Below are 13,496 nucleotides of genomic sequence, written 5' to 3' on the forward strand. Positions count from 1 at the left end.
ATATACCGTTGAAATGTAGCTGGTGCATTACACAACCCAAAAGGCATCCGAGAAAAGGCAAAAGTGCCATATGGACAAGTGAATGTGGTTTTCTCCTGATCTTCCAGTGCAATCAAGATTTGGTTGTATCCAGGATACCCATCCAAGATATAGTAGAAGGCACGCCCAGCAAGTCGGTCTAACATCTGATCAAGAAAAGGCAATGGAAAGTGATCCTTGCAGGTCACTTTATTCAACTTGTGGTAGTCCATGCATACCCTCCAACCGGTGACTGTTCTGGTAGGGATCAACTTATTTTGTGAATTTGCAACCACGGTCATGTCACCCTTCTTCAGTACACATTGCACCGACGAAGTCCAAGAGCTATCAGAGATGGGGTACACAATCCCGGCATCCGACCACTTGATCACCTCCTTCTTTACAACTTCTTACATTACTTCATTCAACCTCTTTTGATGTTCTAAGGAGAGCTTTGCATCATCTTCCAGAATAATCTTGTGCATACAAAATGTGGGGCTTATCCCCCGAATATCATCTAAAGTCCATCCAATTGCCTTTTTCCGCTTTTGAAGCACCACCAATGTGGCATCAACCTGCATGTTAGTAAGACAAGAGGAAAGAATAACTGGAAAAGTAGAACTAGGACCTAAGAACTCATACCTGAGGTGTAGAGGCAACGGCTTCAACTCCAACACCGGAGGTTCCTCAATTGAAGGTTTTGTTGGTGGAGTCTTCCTATTCTTAAGGTCCAAAGATAATTTCCTACGCTCATAATAGTAAGAGCCCATCCTATGTAAAGCATTCACACACTCCACTCGACCTTCATCATCATTGACATCAAGATTCAACAACACGGCCTCTAGAAGGTCCTCCATATTGATCATTGCACTGGTATCATCAACTATCACTGCCGTGACAAGGTCCACAAAAGAGCACACCTTGGAACTGTTGGGCTGCTTCATTGACTTGCATACATGAAAGACCACTTTTTCATCACCCACCCAAAATGTGAGTTCCCCTGCTTCCATATTAACTAAGGCCTTCCCAGTAGCAAGGAAAGGTCTCCCCAATATGATTGGAACTTCATAATCTACCTCACAATCCAAGATCACAAAATTAGCTGGAAAGATAAATTTATCTACCCGGACAAGCACATCATCAATAATACCCAATGGTCTCTTCATCGTTCTATCCGTCATTTGCAATCTCATGGAAGTCAGTCTCGGTTGCCCAATACCCAAAGTCTTGAAAACTGAGTAGGGCATCAAGTTGATACTTCCCCCTAAATTACATAGAGCCTTAGCAAAGTCTGCACTCCTAATGGTGCAAGGAATGGTGAAAGCACCGGGATCCTCAAGCTTCGGGGCCATTGAATGCACTATTGCACTAACTTGGTGGGTTATATTTATAGTTTCACAATCCATGGATCATTTCTTTGTCACCAAATCCTTCATGAATTTAGCATAGCCTGGTATTTATTTAAGAGCCTCTACCAAAGGCACATTAATGGATAAGCTCTTCATCATATCAATAAACTTTTTAAACTGATTCTCATTTTTCTGCTTCGCGAGCCTTTGAGGATAAGGTGGAGGTGGCCTTGGCAAAGGAGCCTTTGCTTTAGACACAACCGACTCTAGCATGTCTATTATGTGTTCCCTAGACGGGTTCACTCATTCTAAGTTTCCACCTCGGCATCTTGAATATCAATCCTCACTTCTTCATTCACATTCTCATCAATCGCATTTTCAACCACCAAAGGAACTTCATCTTCTTGTAACTCAACTTCATCAATCAAAATTTGCTCTTATTTGGAGGCATTCACATCACCGCCTTATCCACTCCTTGTAGTTACCGCCATAACATGATTGTTCCCACCCTTCGGGTTCACTACCGTATCACTTGGTAGAGCTCCCTTAGGGCGAGTATTCAAGGACTGTGAGATTTGGCCTAATTGCACCTCCAAATTTCTAATTGAAGTATTGTGGGAAGACAACTGAGCATCAGAGTCTGCATTCTTTTTCATCATCTGTTCAAACATCATTTCAATTCTCCCCATATCATTTTTGGAAGAACTAGGACCTTGGGAAGGAAATGGGGGTGGATTGTTCGGTTGTTGATACAATGGGGGCCTTTAAAAGCCTTGCCCTCGATTTCCTTGATTGCCATTGTTCCAACCACCTTGATTGTTGTTACCACCCCAGTTGTTGTTGTTGCCATTCCAATTACCCTAATTGTTCTTATTATTATTCTGATTGCTCCAAATGGAATTTTGGTTTTTGTTCCCCCAATTACCATTGCCTTGTTTTTGTTGATTTCCCCAATTGCTTTGAGGTCTTCATTGTTGTTGGTTGGAAGAATTGCCCCTTTGGCCTTGATAGTTGTTCACGTACTGCACCTCTTCATTCTGCCCATCATAACCATCATCTTGGAATCCACCACAATCATTGTCAAATTTCTCTGAATTCCCTTGGTTCTGTTGACCTCTTTGTCTTCTTTTGTTAACTAGCATGTTGACACCCTCCATGGCATTCACTTGGCGAGGATTTTGAACTTGTTGTAACTGTGTCTTTGCTAGTTGGTTCATTGTAGTTGTCAGCTCAGCTATAGTTTGTCCATGGTCATGTAGCTCTTTGTGCAAATGAGTGATCGTGGGGTCACCCTGGGGCACATTGGCTCTACTTTGCCAAGCGGAGGAAGTGTCAGCCATCTCATCAAGAATGTCACAAGCCTCTTCATAAGTCAACTTCATGAAGTTGCCCCCAGCAAGTTGGTTCACTATGCTTTAGTTTGTTGTGTTAATGCCCCGGTAGAAAGTTTGTTGGATCATCGCCTCACTCATATAATTGTTGAAGCATTCCTTTACCATTATTCTATAGTGCTCCCAAATCTCATGTAATGGTTTGGTGGGCTCCTGCTTGAAGGCTAAGATCTCATCTCTCAATGCTGCCATATGCCCCGGTGAGAAGAACTTTGCAATGAACTTATCTGCCAACTCATACCAAGTAGTGATGGAATGGTTGGGAAGTAGCTCAAGCCAATCCAATGCCTTCCCTCTAAGTAAAAATAGGAAGAGTCTCAACCGAAGTGCATCCTCGGACACATTAGTCTGCTTGCTCCCACAACAGGTATCCACGAAACCCTTGAGATGTTTGTAAGCATTTTGATTGGCAGCGCCCGTGAAATATCCACGCTGCTCCAGCAATGTCAGCATCACATTGGTAATTTGAAAATTGCTCGCCCGAATCCGGGGTGGGACAATTACACTTGCATAGCCTTGGTTTGGAAGCACTCAAGGAGCCATTCTTGGAAGTGGCGGAGGAGGGTCTGGAATATTGTCATTGGCATTGGCCTGGCGGCCTCTACGTTGTTTTTGAGGTACAAGAGGCACCTCATCATCTCTGACATCATCTACCTCCTCCCCCGCAATCACATTTCCAAGAGGGTCATTGTTGTTTGCTGCCATTTTGTACCTGAAGTTGTGACAAACACAAATTAGTAACGTAGAAGGAAAGAAGAACAATACACAAAATTATTTAGATAGATAGCCAAAACTGTTAGCTCCCCGGCAACGGCACTAAAAAGTGATCGAGTCCAACCTTGTACTACTATAAAATAGCAAGAGTGGTCGAAGCAGCTTTTACCTGAGAAGGTCGGGATCGATTTCCACAGGGAGCTAGAGATTGGAATTGAGTGTCTATCTAAATTGGAGTTGCGTAGTTGTTCCTAATTGCACTTCTAAACATTGTTGGTTTTGATATAACTTCGAAATTTATACTACTAAGATGCTAAATTAGGCTAAGTGAAGCTAAGAGTAAACTATTGAAGGTTGTCTAAATAGTTAAAAGGCATTAGGAAAGTGACTTTCTCTTAGGTGGATACTTGACGAGTTCTTGAATCTAAGGCTAGGTTGTCATATTTGGGGATTACGATATAACCATTGCACGATTCTACTCACTCTATACCTCTCAGTAGTTCGAGTGATTTTTCCCGAATTGACTTTCTCAAGACCAATTGGGTATGATAATTTGTGCAAGCAATTGAGGTTCAAGTCAGGTATTACTATCTCTAGGTTTAACCCTTTAATTGGGGCTATCAATCTCTTGAATACGCCCCAATTCCTTGTTGGACCAATTTCATAGACTTAGGCTCTCTTTTTCAAGAAGAGCCAAAGTCAACTAGGCATAAACTAGTGTTTGCAACCACTAATTCAACATTTAAACCATAAATTAGTCCAAATATCAAACACCCATAGACATTCAAGCCTTAAAACACAACACCCTTCAATTACCCACACTAGGGTTGAGCCACAACCCTAGCTAATGGGTCTAGTTACTCATGATTATAGAAGAAAACAAAGAAATAGATGAAGAAAAACCTATAATATTTAAGTACTAGATAAAACTTGAATATTCAATCATGAAACTAATGTAAAATTACTCAAAATGGTAAAAGAACACTATTCACGAGCGCAGATGCTGTCTAGAATACAACTGATGACCTAAAATTGGGAAAAGAATCTATTTATACTAGGCCAAAAATTTTGGACAAAAATACCCCTGCGGGGTTAGTGCGGACCACACAAAATCAAGTGCGGCCACACTAAGGCTCTTGGCTAAAACAATCTGTTCTCTGAAGTTGGCCACCGCGGGCCGCACAAAATGCACCGCGGCCGCGGTGACTTCTGTTTCGGTCCGCACAAATGGACCGCGGACCGCATTGGCAATTTTCCTCCAACTTGGCACATCTATGAACTTGAGCTTTGCGGACCACACAAAATCGAGTACGGCCGCAATGAAGTCAATGTGGTCCGCATGAAATGTTTTGTGGCCGCATTGCTTGACTGCCTGAAATGAGCACTCTCTGAACCCCTTTTTTGCGGACCGCACAGAATGGAGTGCGGCCGCATTGGTCCTGTTTCACTGATCTTGGACTTGTTCTTGGTACTTGAGCATGTTTCACTTCTTTTTGAGCTGGTTTTGACGAATTGTCACCTTGTTGACCAAACCCTGCAATTAAGTACAACATGTGAGCTTTTAGTACTATTTTGTACACATTTCTAATCAAACCTTAAGTAATAAGGAGTGTAAAATGCATCATAATCCCTAGTTATCAGCTCCTACTCCTAAAAATTAAAACTACCTACACCCGGTTCAACTAAAAACCCTTGGAAAAGAACTGCGGCTCAAAAAAAAACCCAAGGGGGAATTACTACACTACCTACAAAAAAGATCTTTTTGGTATTTTCTTTAGACTTACTTCCCTCAAGAAAACTGTCTAGGAGATCCATCGTCGGAAAAAGTCCAACATATTTATATTTTTTTTGTTTAATAATTTCTACCTAAAAACAACTAACAAGAAAAATAACAATAATAATATAAAAAACAAATTCTAACAAATTCTAGAAATAAAAAAATTTTAAAACAATTAACTAACACAATTAGCTAACGAAAATGTCACGTACTACAACAACAACAACAACAAAAACAGCTAACAACTACTAATATCTACAAGTTCCCACCCCACACTTAAGTCATGCATTATCCTCAGTGCATGCACAATTAGACAAAACAAGAACTAAAAAGAGTGGGGTGCAAGAAAACTCCCTGATCAAGCAGGTTTTCATCCTCTGATTCTCTCCACTCTTCATCATGTTCATTCTCCTCATCATCATCATCATCATCATCTCCCTCACCATCCAACTGTTGTGGCTCAGTCTCAGACTACTCCGGTGTGTTGACATCCTCATCAGCGAGGAGTCTATATCCATCTCCTACACCAACCAGCTGCTGGCATGAACATTGAGTAGGTATCGCTGCTCCAGTTCACTCCTCTCCTCAGATGGGGTCGGGCGACCCCCTATCCACAGCTGTAAATCCATCATCCCATAGAGATGGGCCATAAAACTATCATCACGCGCATTGTGCTCAGCACCCGTCAATGAAGGCATATCAGTATCGTCTTTCAGCCGGAGATAAGTGATGTATGTTTGTCGGATGAGCTGATCGATAGTGTGGTCAAACTCAAGCTCCTCCTCAACCCCCTTGTGTTGTAGGAAATGGCATTCGATCAATTTTCTTACTAGTTCTCACTGCTGACATCTGGTAGCGGATCAGATGACCCACATTCACCCTCTGCCCAGTCATAAAAAAGTATAGCACATAGGTCCTCTCACGGCTCACAAGCGTGCCATGATTGCACGGTAGGAGCCGTGCGTTTATCAACTTAAGCCATACCTGAGCATCCGTCTTTATCTTCTTCTTAGGGAACCTCTTGTGACAGTTTGTTACCTTGTCCCGAACCTATGCAGTAGTAGAGTCGACCCCACAGAGTGTGTGCCTCAACTCTCTATATGTAGGTCAGCGAATAAATTGGTTCAGTGGCTCCACATGAACATTTGGCGTACATAAAAAGTCGCATATGGCCTTGGCTGAAAAATCAATCAAGCATCCACAAATTGGCACCAGCTCCTCAGTGTACTGTGGGTTAAACCCCGCATAGAATTCCCTGACTAGGTTGAGATTGATGTCCCCTCTGTTCTTAAAAACATAGCTTAACCCCAAATCCTAGATGTCTTTCCAAATCGCCGGATATTTCGCTTTCACGCTGCATTCCTGGATAGCTCCCTCCGGATGGGCATGTTTAGGCCTACAACGCCTGTACCAATCCCTCGTATGTGGAGGTATGTTGTTTATGCCAAACTCCCATTGGCCTTGGGTTTGTGGACTGCCATAGCTTGCATGCCACTCAGACTAGAGGTAGTTTCTCCCCCTTTCTTTTCCTTGGAGGAGGTGCAGAGGTCGCCTTTGCTTTATCTTGGGCAGTTGAAGTGGCCTTTCCTTTGCCTGTGTCTTTTTTGGGAGGCATCTTCGTTCCTACACAAATAAGCAGTAGTCAGATAACGCTGCATTACACACTACACACACAATCTTCCCCAACTTGCCAATGTTACTCATATTTCACCTCGTATTTTCTTAACATTAGAATCAAACCATAACACATGGGCTACCCGTGAGCCACCCCACAATTAAGATTTTAATGTGGTGCACGACTACATAACACTCTTTTATTAATCTCGGAGACTCGGGCTCCAAAGGGAACGAGGAATGCCATTGAGGCATTATATCAAACACTTAACAAGCACTAGTGCCATGTAAGTTCTTATGGAAATGAGGGATTGGCTCATCCTCCCTAATCGGCTTAGGGGTTCCGTACTACCGCATATTTTCACTATCGCAGCACCATTCCTTTGGGGGTTCATGGGATTGGGGCACACAAACTCAATACTACAATGAAGAACAAACACCAACAATAAAAAACAACCACCAACTCAATACATGTACCCAACTCAAAATTACAAATGAGAGAGATCAAATCATACCTTTGAAGCTTTTGTGAGGAGGGAGCTGCCTAAGAATTTTAGATGAGTGTAAAAGACTAGCAAGACTAAGCTTGACTTCAGTGGGGGTGGAAAAGACAACTATGGCAATGTGCTGGTGATTGTGTGTGGGTGAGCAAGCAATTCTTTCAGTGTGTTTGTGTTCTTGTGAATTTTCTTGTAGAGCTTTATGTGTATTGGTTTAAGTGAGGTTAGGGGTTGATTTATATTGTGTTCAGTGTTTTAGGGCGTGTATTTGAGGTTAAATTCGACTAAAATAAGGAGAAAAAACATAAAGTGGCCGAAATACTTACCTGCCATTAGCCAGGCGTCACCAGCCTAAGGCCTGGTGGACCCTGACATTAGCCAGGAGTCGCCAGCCTAAGGCCTGATTGAACCTACATTAGCCAAGCATCGCCAGCCTAAGGCCTGGTTGATCCAGGCTCTATCCTGGCTTCGCCAGCCCCAGAGCCTGGTGTACTTCAAGTGACGCTTAAACCTTGCTCAACTCGCCCAAACTCACCTGCAAACTTGTTAGTACCTAAAAACAAAAAGAAAAATTTTGACTACACTAAAAATCAACTACAAATTGGGTTGCCTCCCAACAAGCGCCTTAGTTAAACGATGAATACAACAGTCCAATGGATTGCCACCTATGTAGCGCCTAATTTAACGTTGCGGCATGATGCGGTAAGCGCATTTAAGGTATGCTCAATATCGGAGGCTCGATCAAATGGATCATTGACACTACCTTTGCTTCATCCATGCCCACATAATGTTTTGATCTATGCCCATTGACTCTGAATTTGCGAGAGCATTTTTCGCAGCAATCTCTACGGCACCATTGGGGTGAATTTCAACCACACTAAATGGTCCTGACCATCTTGACTTTAATTTGCTCAGAAATAACCTCAGTCTTGAGTTGTATAGCAATACAATATCTCTGGGTTTAAGACTCTGCTCAATAATATTTTTATCATGTATCATCTTCATTCTCTCCTTGTATAATCTTGTACTCTCAAAAGCGTGATATCGAAACTCATCAAGCTCGTGCAACTCAGTGGCTCTACTTGTTCCCGCAGCTTAAATATCGAGATTCAACTGCCTCAATGCCCACAAAGCTCTATGATCCAACTCCACTGGTAAGTGACACGCCTTCCCAAATACCAACTTGTATAGCGACATGCCGATCGAAGTTTTGAAAGCGGTTCGATAAGCCCATGGTGCATCATCTAACTTTCTCGCCCAATCCATTCTAGTAGCATTAACAGTCTTAGTCAACACTCTTTTTATCTCTATGTTCGAAACTTCCACTTGCTCACTCGTTTGTGGATGATATGAGGTGGCAACCTTGTGGCGTACATCATAATTCTCTAACAACTTTACGAAGGCTCGATTACAAAAGTGAGTGCCTCCGTCACTGATTATTGCCCTTGGAATGCCAAATTGGGTGAATATGTTCTTTCTCAAAAAACCAATTAGCCCCTTTTGCATCATTTGTAGGGAGCGATGCAGCCTCTACCCATTTAGACACGTAGTCCACAGCGACGAGTATGTACTTGTTGCCATATAAGCTGACGAAAGGCCCCTTGAAATCGATTCCCCATACATCAAACACTTCTAACTCCTGAATTGGGTTCATAGGCATCTCATGTCGGCGGGAAATATTCCCGATTCGTTGGAATTCATCACAACCCTTTATCCATAAATATGCATCTTTGGACAATGTTGGCCAGTTGAAGTCCAACTCCAAGATTTTATCAGCTATCCTTACTTCCCTGAAATGCCCACCATATGGTGATGCATGACATGCCTGCAAAATAGAAAACTGGTCTATCTCGGGGATATATCTCCGGATCATGTTATCAATACAAATCCTGAACAGATGAGGCTCATCCCAATAATACATGTGACAATCGCGAAAGAAATTTTTCTTTTGGACAGAGGAAAGGTCATAAGGAACAATACAGCTCGCCAGGTAGTTTGCAATGTCTGTATACCATGACGCTTCCTCAAAACTTGTGGCTAATAGTTGTTCATCTGGGAAAGTTTTCAAAATCTCTTCTACCTCAACCTTCTTCTTAGCTCCTTCCATCCTAGACAAGTGATTAGCTACTTGGTTCTCCGTTTCATTTCGGTCACGGATTTCCAAATCAAATTCTTGCAGCAGTAGCACACATCGAATCAGGCGCGATTTTGACTCCTTCTTCTCGATTAAGTACCTGAGAGAAGCATGGTCAGCATAAACAATTACCTTCGAACCTATCAGGTATGACCTAAATTTGTCAAATGCGAACACCACTTCTAGCATCTCCTTCTCGATCACTATATAATTTAGTTGGTCACCACTCAAGGTACTACTTGCGTAGTATATTAGATGCATGACTTTATCTTTTTGCTGCTCAAGAACTGCTCCCACTGCATAGTTGCTTGCATCACATATTAGCTCAAATGGGGGCCGACTGTGATAGGTGATGTTATGAGTCTCTTCTTTAATTCCTCAAATGCTACCTTGTAGTCATCAGAAAACACAAAAGGGTGATTTTTTTTAAGCAATTTACATAAGGGGTTAGCAATTTTGAAAAAATATTTTATAAATCTCCTATAGAAACCGGCGTGCCCAAGGAAACTTCTGGTTGCTTTGACGGAAGTGGGTGGTGGAAGCTTTTCTATCACAATAACCTTTGCACGATCTACCTCAATGCCTTTACTCGACACTAGGTACCCCAAGACTATACCTTCCTGTACCATGAAATGGCACATTTCCCAGTTGAGTACCAGATTCGTCTCGATACACCTCTTCAATACTCTTCTCAAGTTCATAAGGCAATCATCGAATGAGTTCCCCACCACTGAGAAGTCATCCATGAAAACCTCCATTATTTCTTCTACCATATCCATGAAGATGGCCATCATGCACCTTTGGAATGTGGCAGGTGTGTTGCATAGGCCAAACGACATTCTGCAAAAAGCATAGATTCCTTAAGGGCAGGTGAACGATGTTTTCTCTCTGTCCTCTAGGGCAATAGAGATCTAATTATACCCCGAGTACCCATCCAGAAAGCAAAAGTGGGACCTCCCTGCCAATCTATCCAGCATCTGATCAATGAATGGCAATAGGAAATGGTCTTTTCGGGTAGCTAGTTCAACTTCCTGTAATCCATACAAATTCGCCAACTTGTGACTGTTCGTGTGGAGATCAATTCATTCTTCTCATTTTTCACTACCATCATACCTCCCTTTTTTGGCACACACTGAACTGGACTGACCTAGTTGCTATCAGAGATGGGGAATATGATCCCCCCATCTAACCACTTGATCACTTCTTTCTTCACCACATCTTTCATGTTGGGGCTCATCCTTCTTTGATGTTCTCTAGAAGGTTTGTGCCTATCTTCCAGTAAAATCTTATGCATACAGAAGGCCGGGCTGATACCCATAATGCAATGGTCCAACCAATTGCAGTCTTGTACTCCGTTAGTACCTGCAAAAGTTGTTCTGCCTGCACATCTAACAAACTAGATGAGATAATAACAGGTAAAGTTGATTTAGGTCCTAAGAAGGCATACCTGAGATGAGGTGGTAGTGGCTTCAATTCCAACTTTGGTGGCTCTTCTATTGATGGCTTAGCTAGAGGAGTTTTTCTTTCCTCTAAGTGCAAAGGCTCAAACTCGAGCTCCCTTCTCCAAAACCTTGGCCTTCAAGAGCAAGTACCCACTCCGCCAAGTCTTCTCTATTGGCTTCATCCAAGTTCGTGTGACAGGCTGCTATAGGGTCTTTAATGTTCAATGTCTCATCTTCCTCCTCCAAAATTACATCCACGACATCTATTAGAGAGTAATTAGCAAATTCACTTGGTCTCCGTATAGATTTCTGCACGTTGAATGTTATCTCTTCATTATTTAATATTATTTTGAGCTCTCCAGTTTCACAGCCAATTAAAGCTCTCTTAGTGGTCAAGAATGGTCTTCCCAAAATTATGGGAATTTCCTTGTCAACCTGACAGTCAAGAATGACAAAATCTGCTGGGAACACAAACTTCCCAACCTGTACTAATACATCATCAAGAATACGAGAGGGCCTCTTCACTGTTCGGTCAACCAGCTGTAGTAACATGGACGTGAGTCTAGCTCTTCCAATGCCTAGCCTTTTGTAGACAGCCAGGGGCATAAGGTTTATGATTGCCCCCAGATCACACAGTGCCTTAGCAAATGCATAGTTGCCTATTGTGTATGGGATTGTGAAACTCCCTGGGTCAGGCAGATTCTCAGCTATGGGTCTCGTCACAGCAACACTGCAAGTCTGAGTCAGTGTAACCGTTGCCAAGTCTTGAAAGTCGAACTTGTGGGACATCAATTCCTTCATTATTTTTGCATAACCAGGCATCTCCTTTAAAACGTCAATCAATGGAATGTTTACCTGAATTTGCTTCAACATCTCCAAGAATTTCTTGTACTGCTCATCTTTCTGATACTTGGCCAATCTATATGGGAATGGTGTTGGAGGTCGCTTCTTCCCTATGATTTGATTTTTTTCTTGTTCAGGATTCTACTATCATTTTGTTGTACTACCTCAGTATCTTTCACAACCTCTTTTTCTTTACTGGCGTTCTCTTGTACATGTTGTACCATCACCTCAGTTAACCCTACTGAATTATCTATCTCAATGGGTACTGGCACCGGTGTCTCAGTAGGTCTGCTTTCACGAGCAATTTCTTGCTCTAGATCTAGGTCTCTACCATTTTGTAGACTCACTGCCATAAGCTGTTTTGGGCCCTGCTCTTTTAGATTAATTTGAGTATCTGCAGGTAACGTCCCTTGGGGACGACTATTTAAAGCAATTGAAATCTGTCCTAATTTTACCTCAATACCCTTTATTACTAATTCATGTGAGTCTACTCTCTCTGTTAATTTTCCGGTGGTCCCGATCAGTTGTTGCAGCATTCTGTTGTTGTTATTCAGCATTCCCTCAAGTTTAGCAAACCCATCATCTTATTTCATAATCTGTTGTTTTGAGGTTGTTGATAATCTAGTTGCTGATTTTGCTGGTTATAACCCTGTTGCCTTTGGTAAGGCACCACTTGACCCTGTGGTCGCATAGCCCCAAGATTGTTGTTGTTGTTATTGTACTGCTGCTGAGCTGGTCTATATTGTTGATTCTACTGACCCCAATTCTGACCACCTTGCCTCGTCCCCCATAATTGGCCACATAGTTCATATTTTCCTGATATTGCTGGTTATCACCTTCCGCACTCCACGAGCAAACATATAGTTGGTTAATGCATGATGTACATAAGCCCCCATTAGTTGCATCAACTATGTGTACCTGCTGCTTCTGGCCTGATTCATCAATCTTTTTCGTGAGGATACTCATTTGTGTCACTAGAGTGGCCATATTTTCAGCTATGGAGTTAGTTGGGTTTAAAGCCACTAAGTGATCTACATGAGTGATTGGAGAGTTTCTTGTCATCCATCCTGAGTTTTGGGCCATCTTGCCAAGTAGGATCTTGCTTTCTCTGAATGTTTTGCTCAAAAATGCTCCACTTGCTGAAGCATCAACATTGGCCTTCAAGTTATCTGCCAATCCCATGTAAAACCTCTGCCCCAACATCTTCTCCGGAATGCCATGATGTGGACACGTAACTAGCAGACCCTTCAACCTTTCCCACGTTTCTTGTAATGTCTCTGTTGATTTCTATTTGAAGCTCAATATCTTATCAATTTGTTAAGCAGTCTTATTGGTTGGGTAGAATTTGTTCACAAATTGCTTGACTAATTCCTCCTAACTAGTGATAGAGTTTATGGGCAGCGAATTAAGCCAAGTCTGAGCCGCTCCCGTCACTGAGAGTGGAAACAACAACAGCCGTATTGCTTTCGGTGTCACATTATGTTGCCTTTGCATGGCACATATCGACATAAAATTCTTCAGATGCTGCTGAGGATCTTCAACGTATGACCCTGAGAACAGTCCCTTGTTCTGCAACAAATGTAGCATGTTATTTGTGATTTGAAATGATTCTGCTTGTATCTGAGGTACTGCAATTGCGGTTGCTAGGTTGTCGGTGGTGGGTTGTACCCAATTGTATAATGCTGCTTCTGGCATAAGAGGCACCACACCCTGA

The 13,496-nt window shown here is 42.3% G+C and overlaps 1 protein-coding gene across 1 annotated transcript; it reads right to left on the reverse strand.

Annotated features, from left to right (window-relative positions):
- Positions 1-8,792: 8,792 nt before the first annotated feature.
- On the reverse strand, positions 8,793-12,339 carry LOC142163104 (uncharacterized). The gene is made up of 5 exons (XM_075220358.1): positions 11,979-12,339; positions 11,068-11,892; positions 10,688-10,877; positions 9,351-9,597; positions 8,793-9,188 (listed from the first exon to the last, which is right to left on the reverse strand). Exons 1-5 carry the CDS (start codon positions 12,337-12,339, stop codon positions 8,793-8,795), a joined length of 2,019 nt encoding a protein of 672 aa, XP_075076459.1.
- Positions 12,340-13,496: the final 1,157 nt, after the last annotated feature.

This window comes from Nicotiana tabacum, chromosome 8, assembly GCF_000715075.1.
Source record: "Nicotiana tabacum cultivar K326 chromosome 8, ASM71507v2, whole genome shotgun sequence".
Lineage (NCBI taxonomy): Eukaryota > Viridiplantae > Streptophyta > Magnoliopsida > Solanales > Solanaceae > Nicotiana > Nicotiana tabacum.

Bases quoted from the DNA above. Each gene is read 5' to 3' on its own strand.
- LOC142163104 (XM_075220358.1), bottom strand. From the start codon at position 12,339: ATGCTGAATAACAACAACAGAATGCTGCAACAACTGATCGGGACCACC. The intron at 11,893-11,978 runs GTAAAGAAAAAG...ATCAAATCATAG, and splicing joins ACATGTACAAGAGAACGCCA to GGAAGAAGCGACCTCCAACA. The intron at 10,878-11,067 runs GTTTTGGAGAAG...TTAGATGTGCAG, and splicing joins ACTTGCTCTTGAAGGCCAAG to GCAGAACAACTTTTGCAGGT.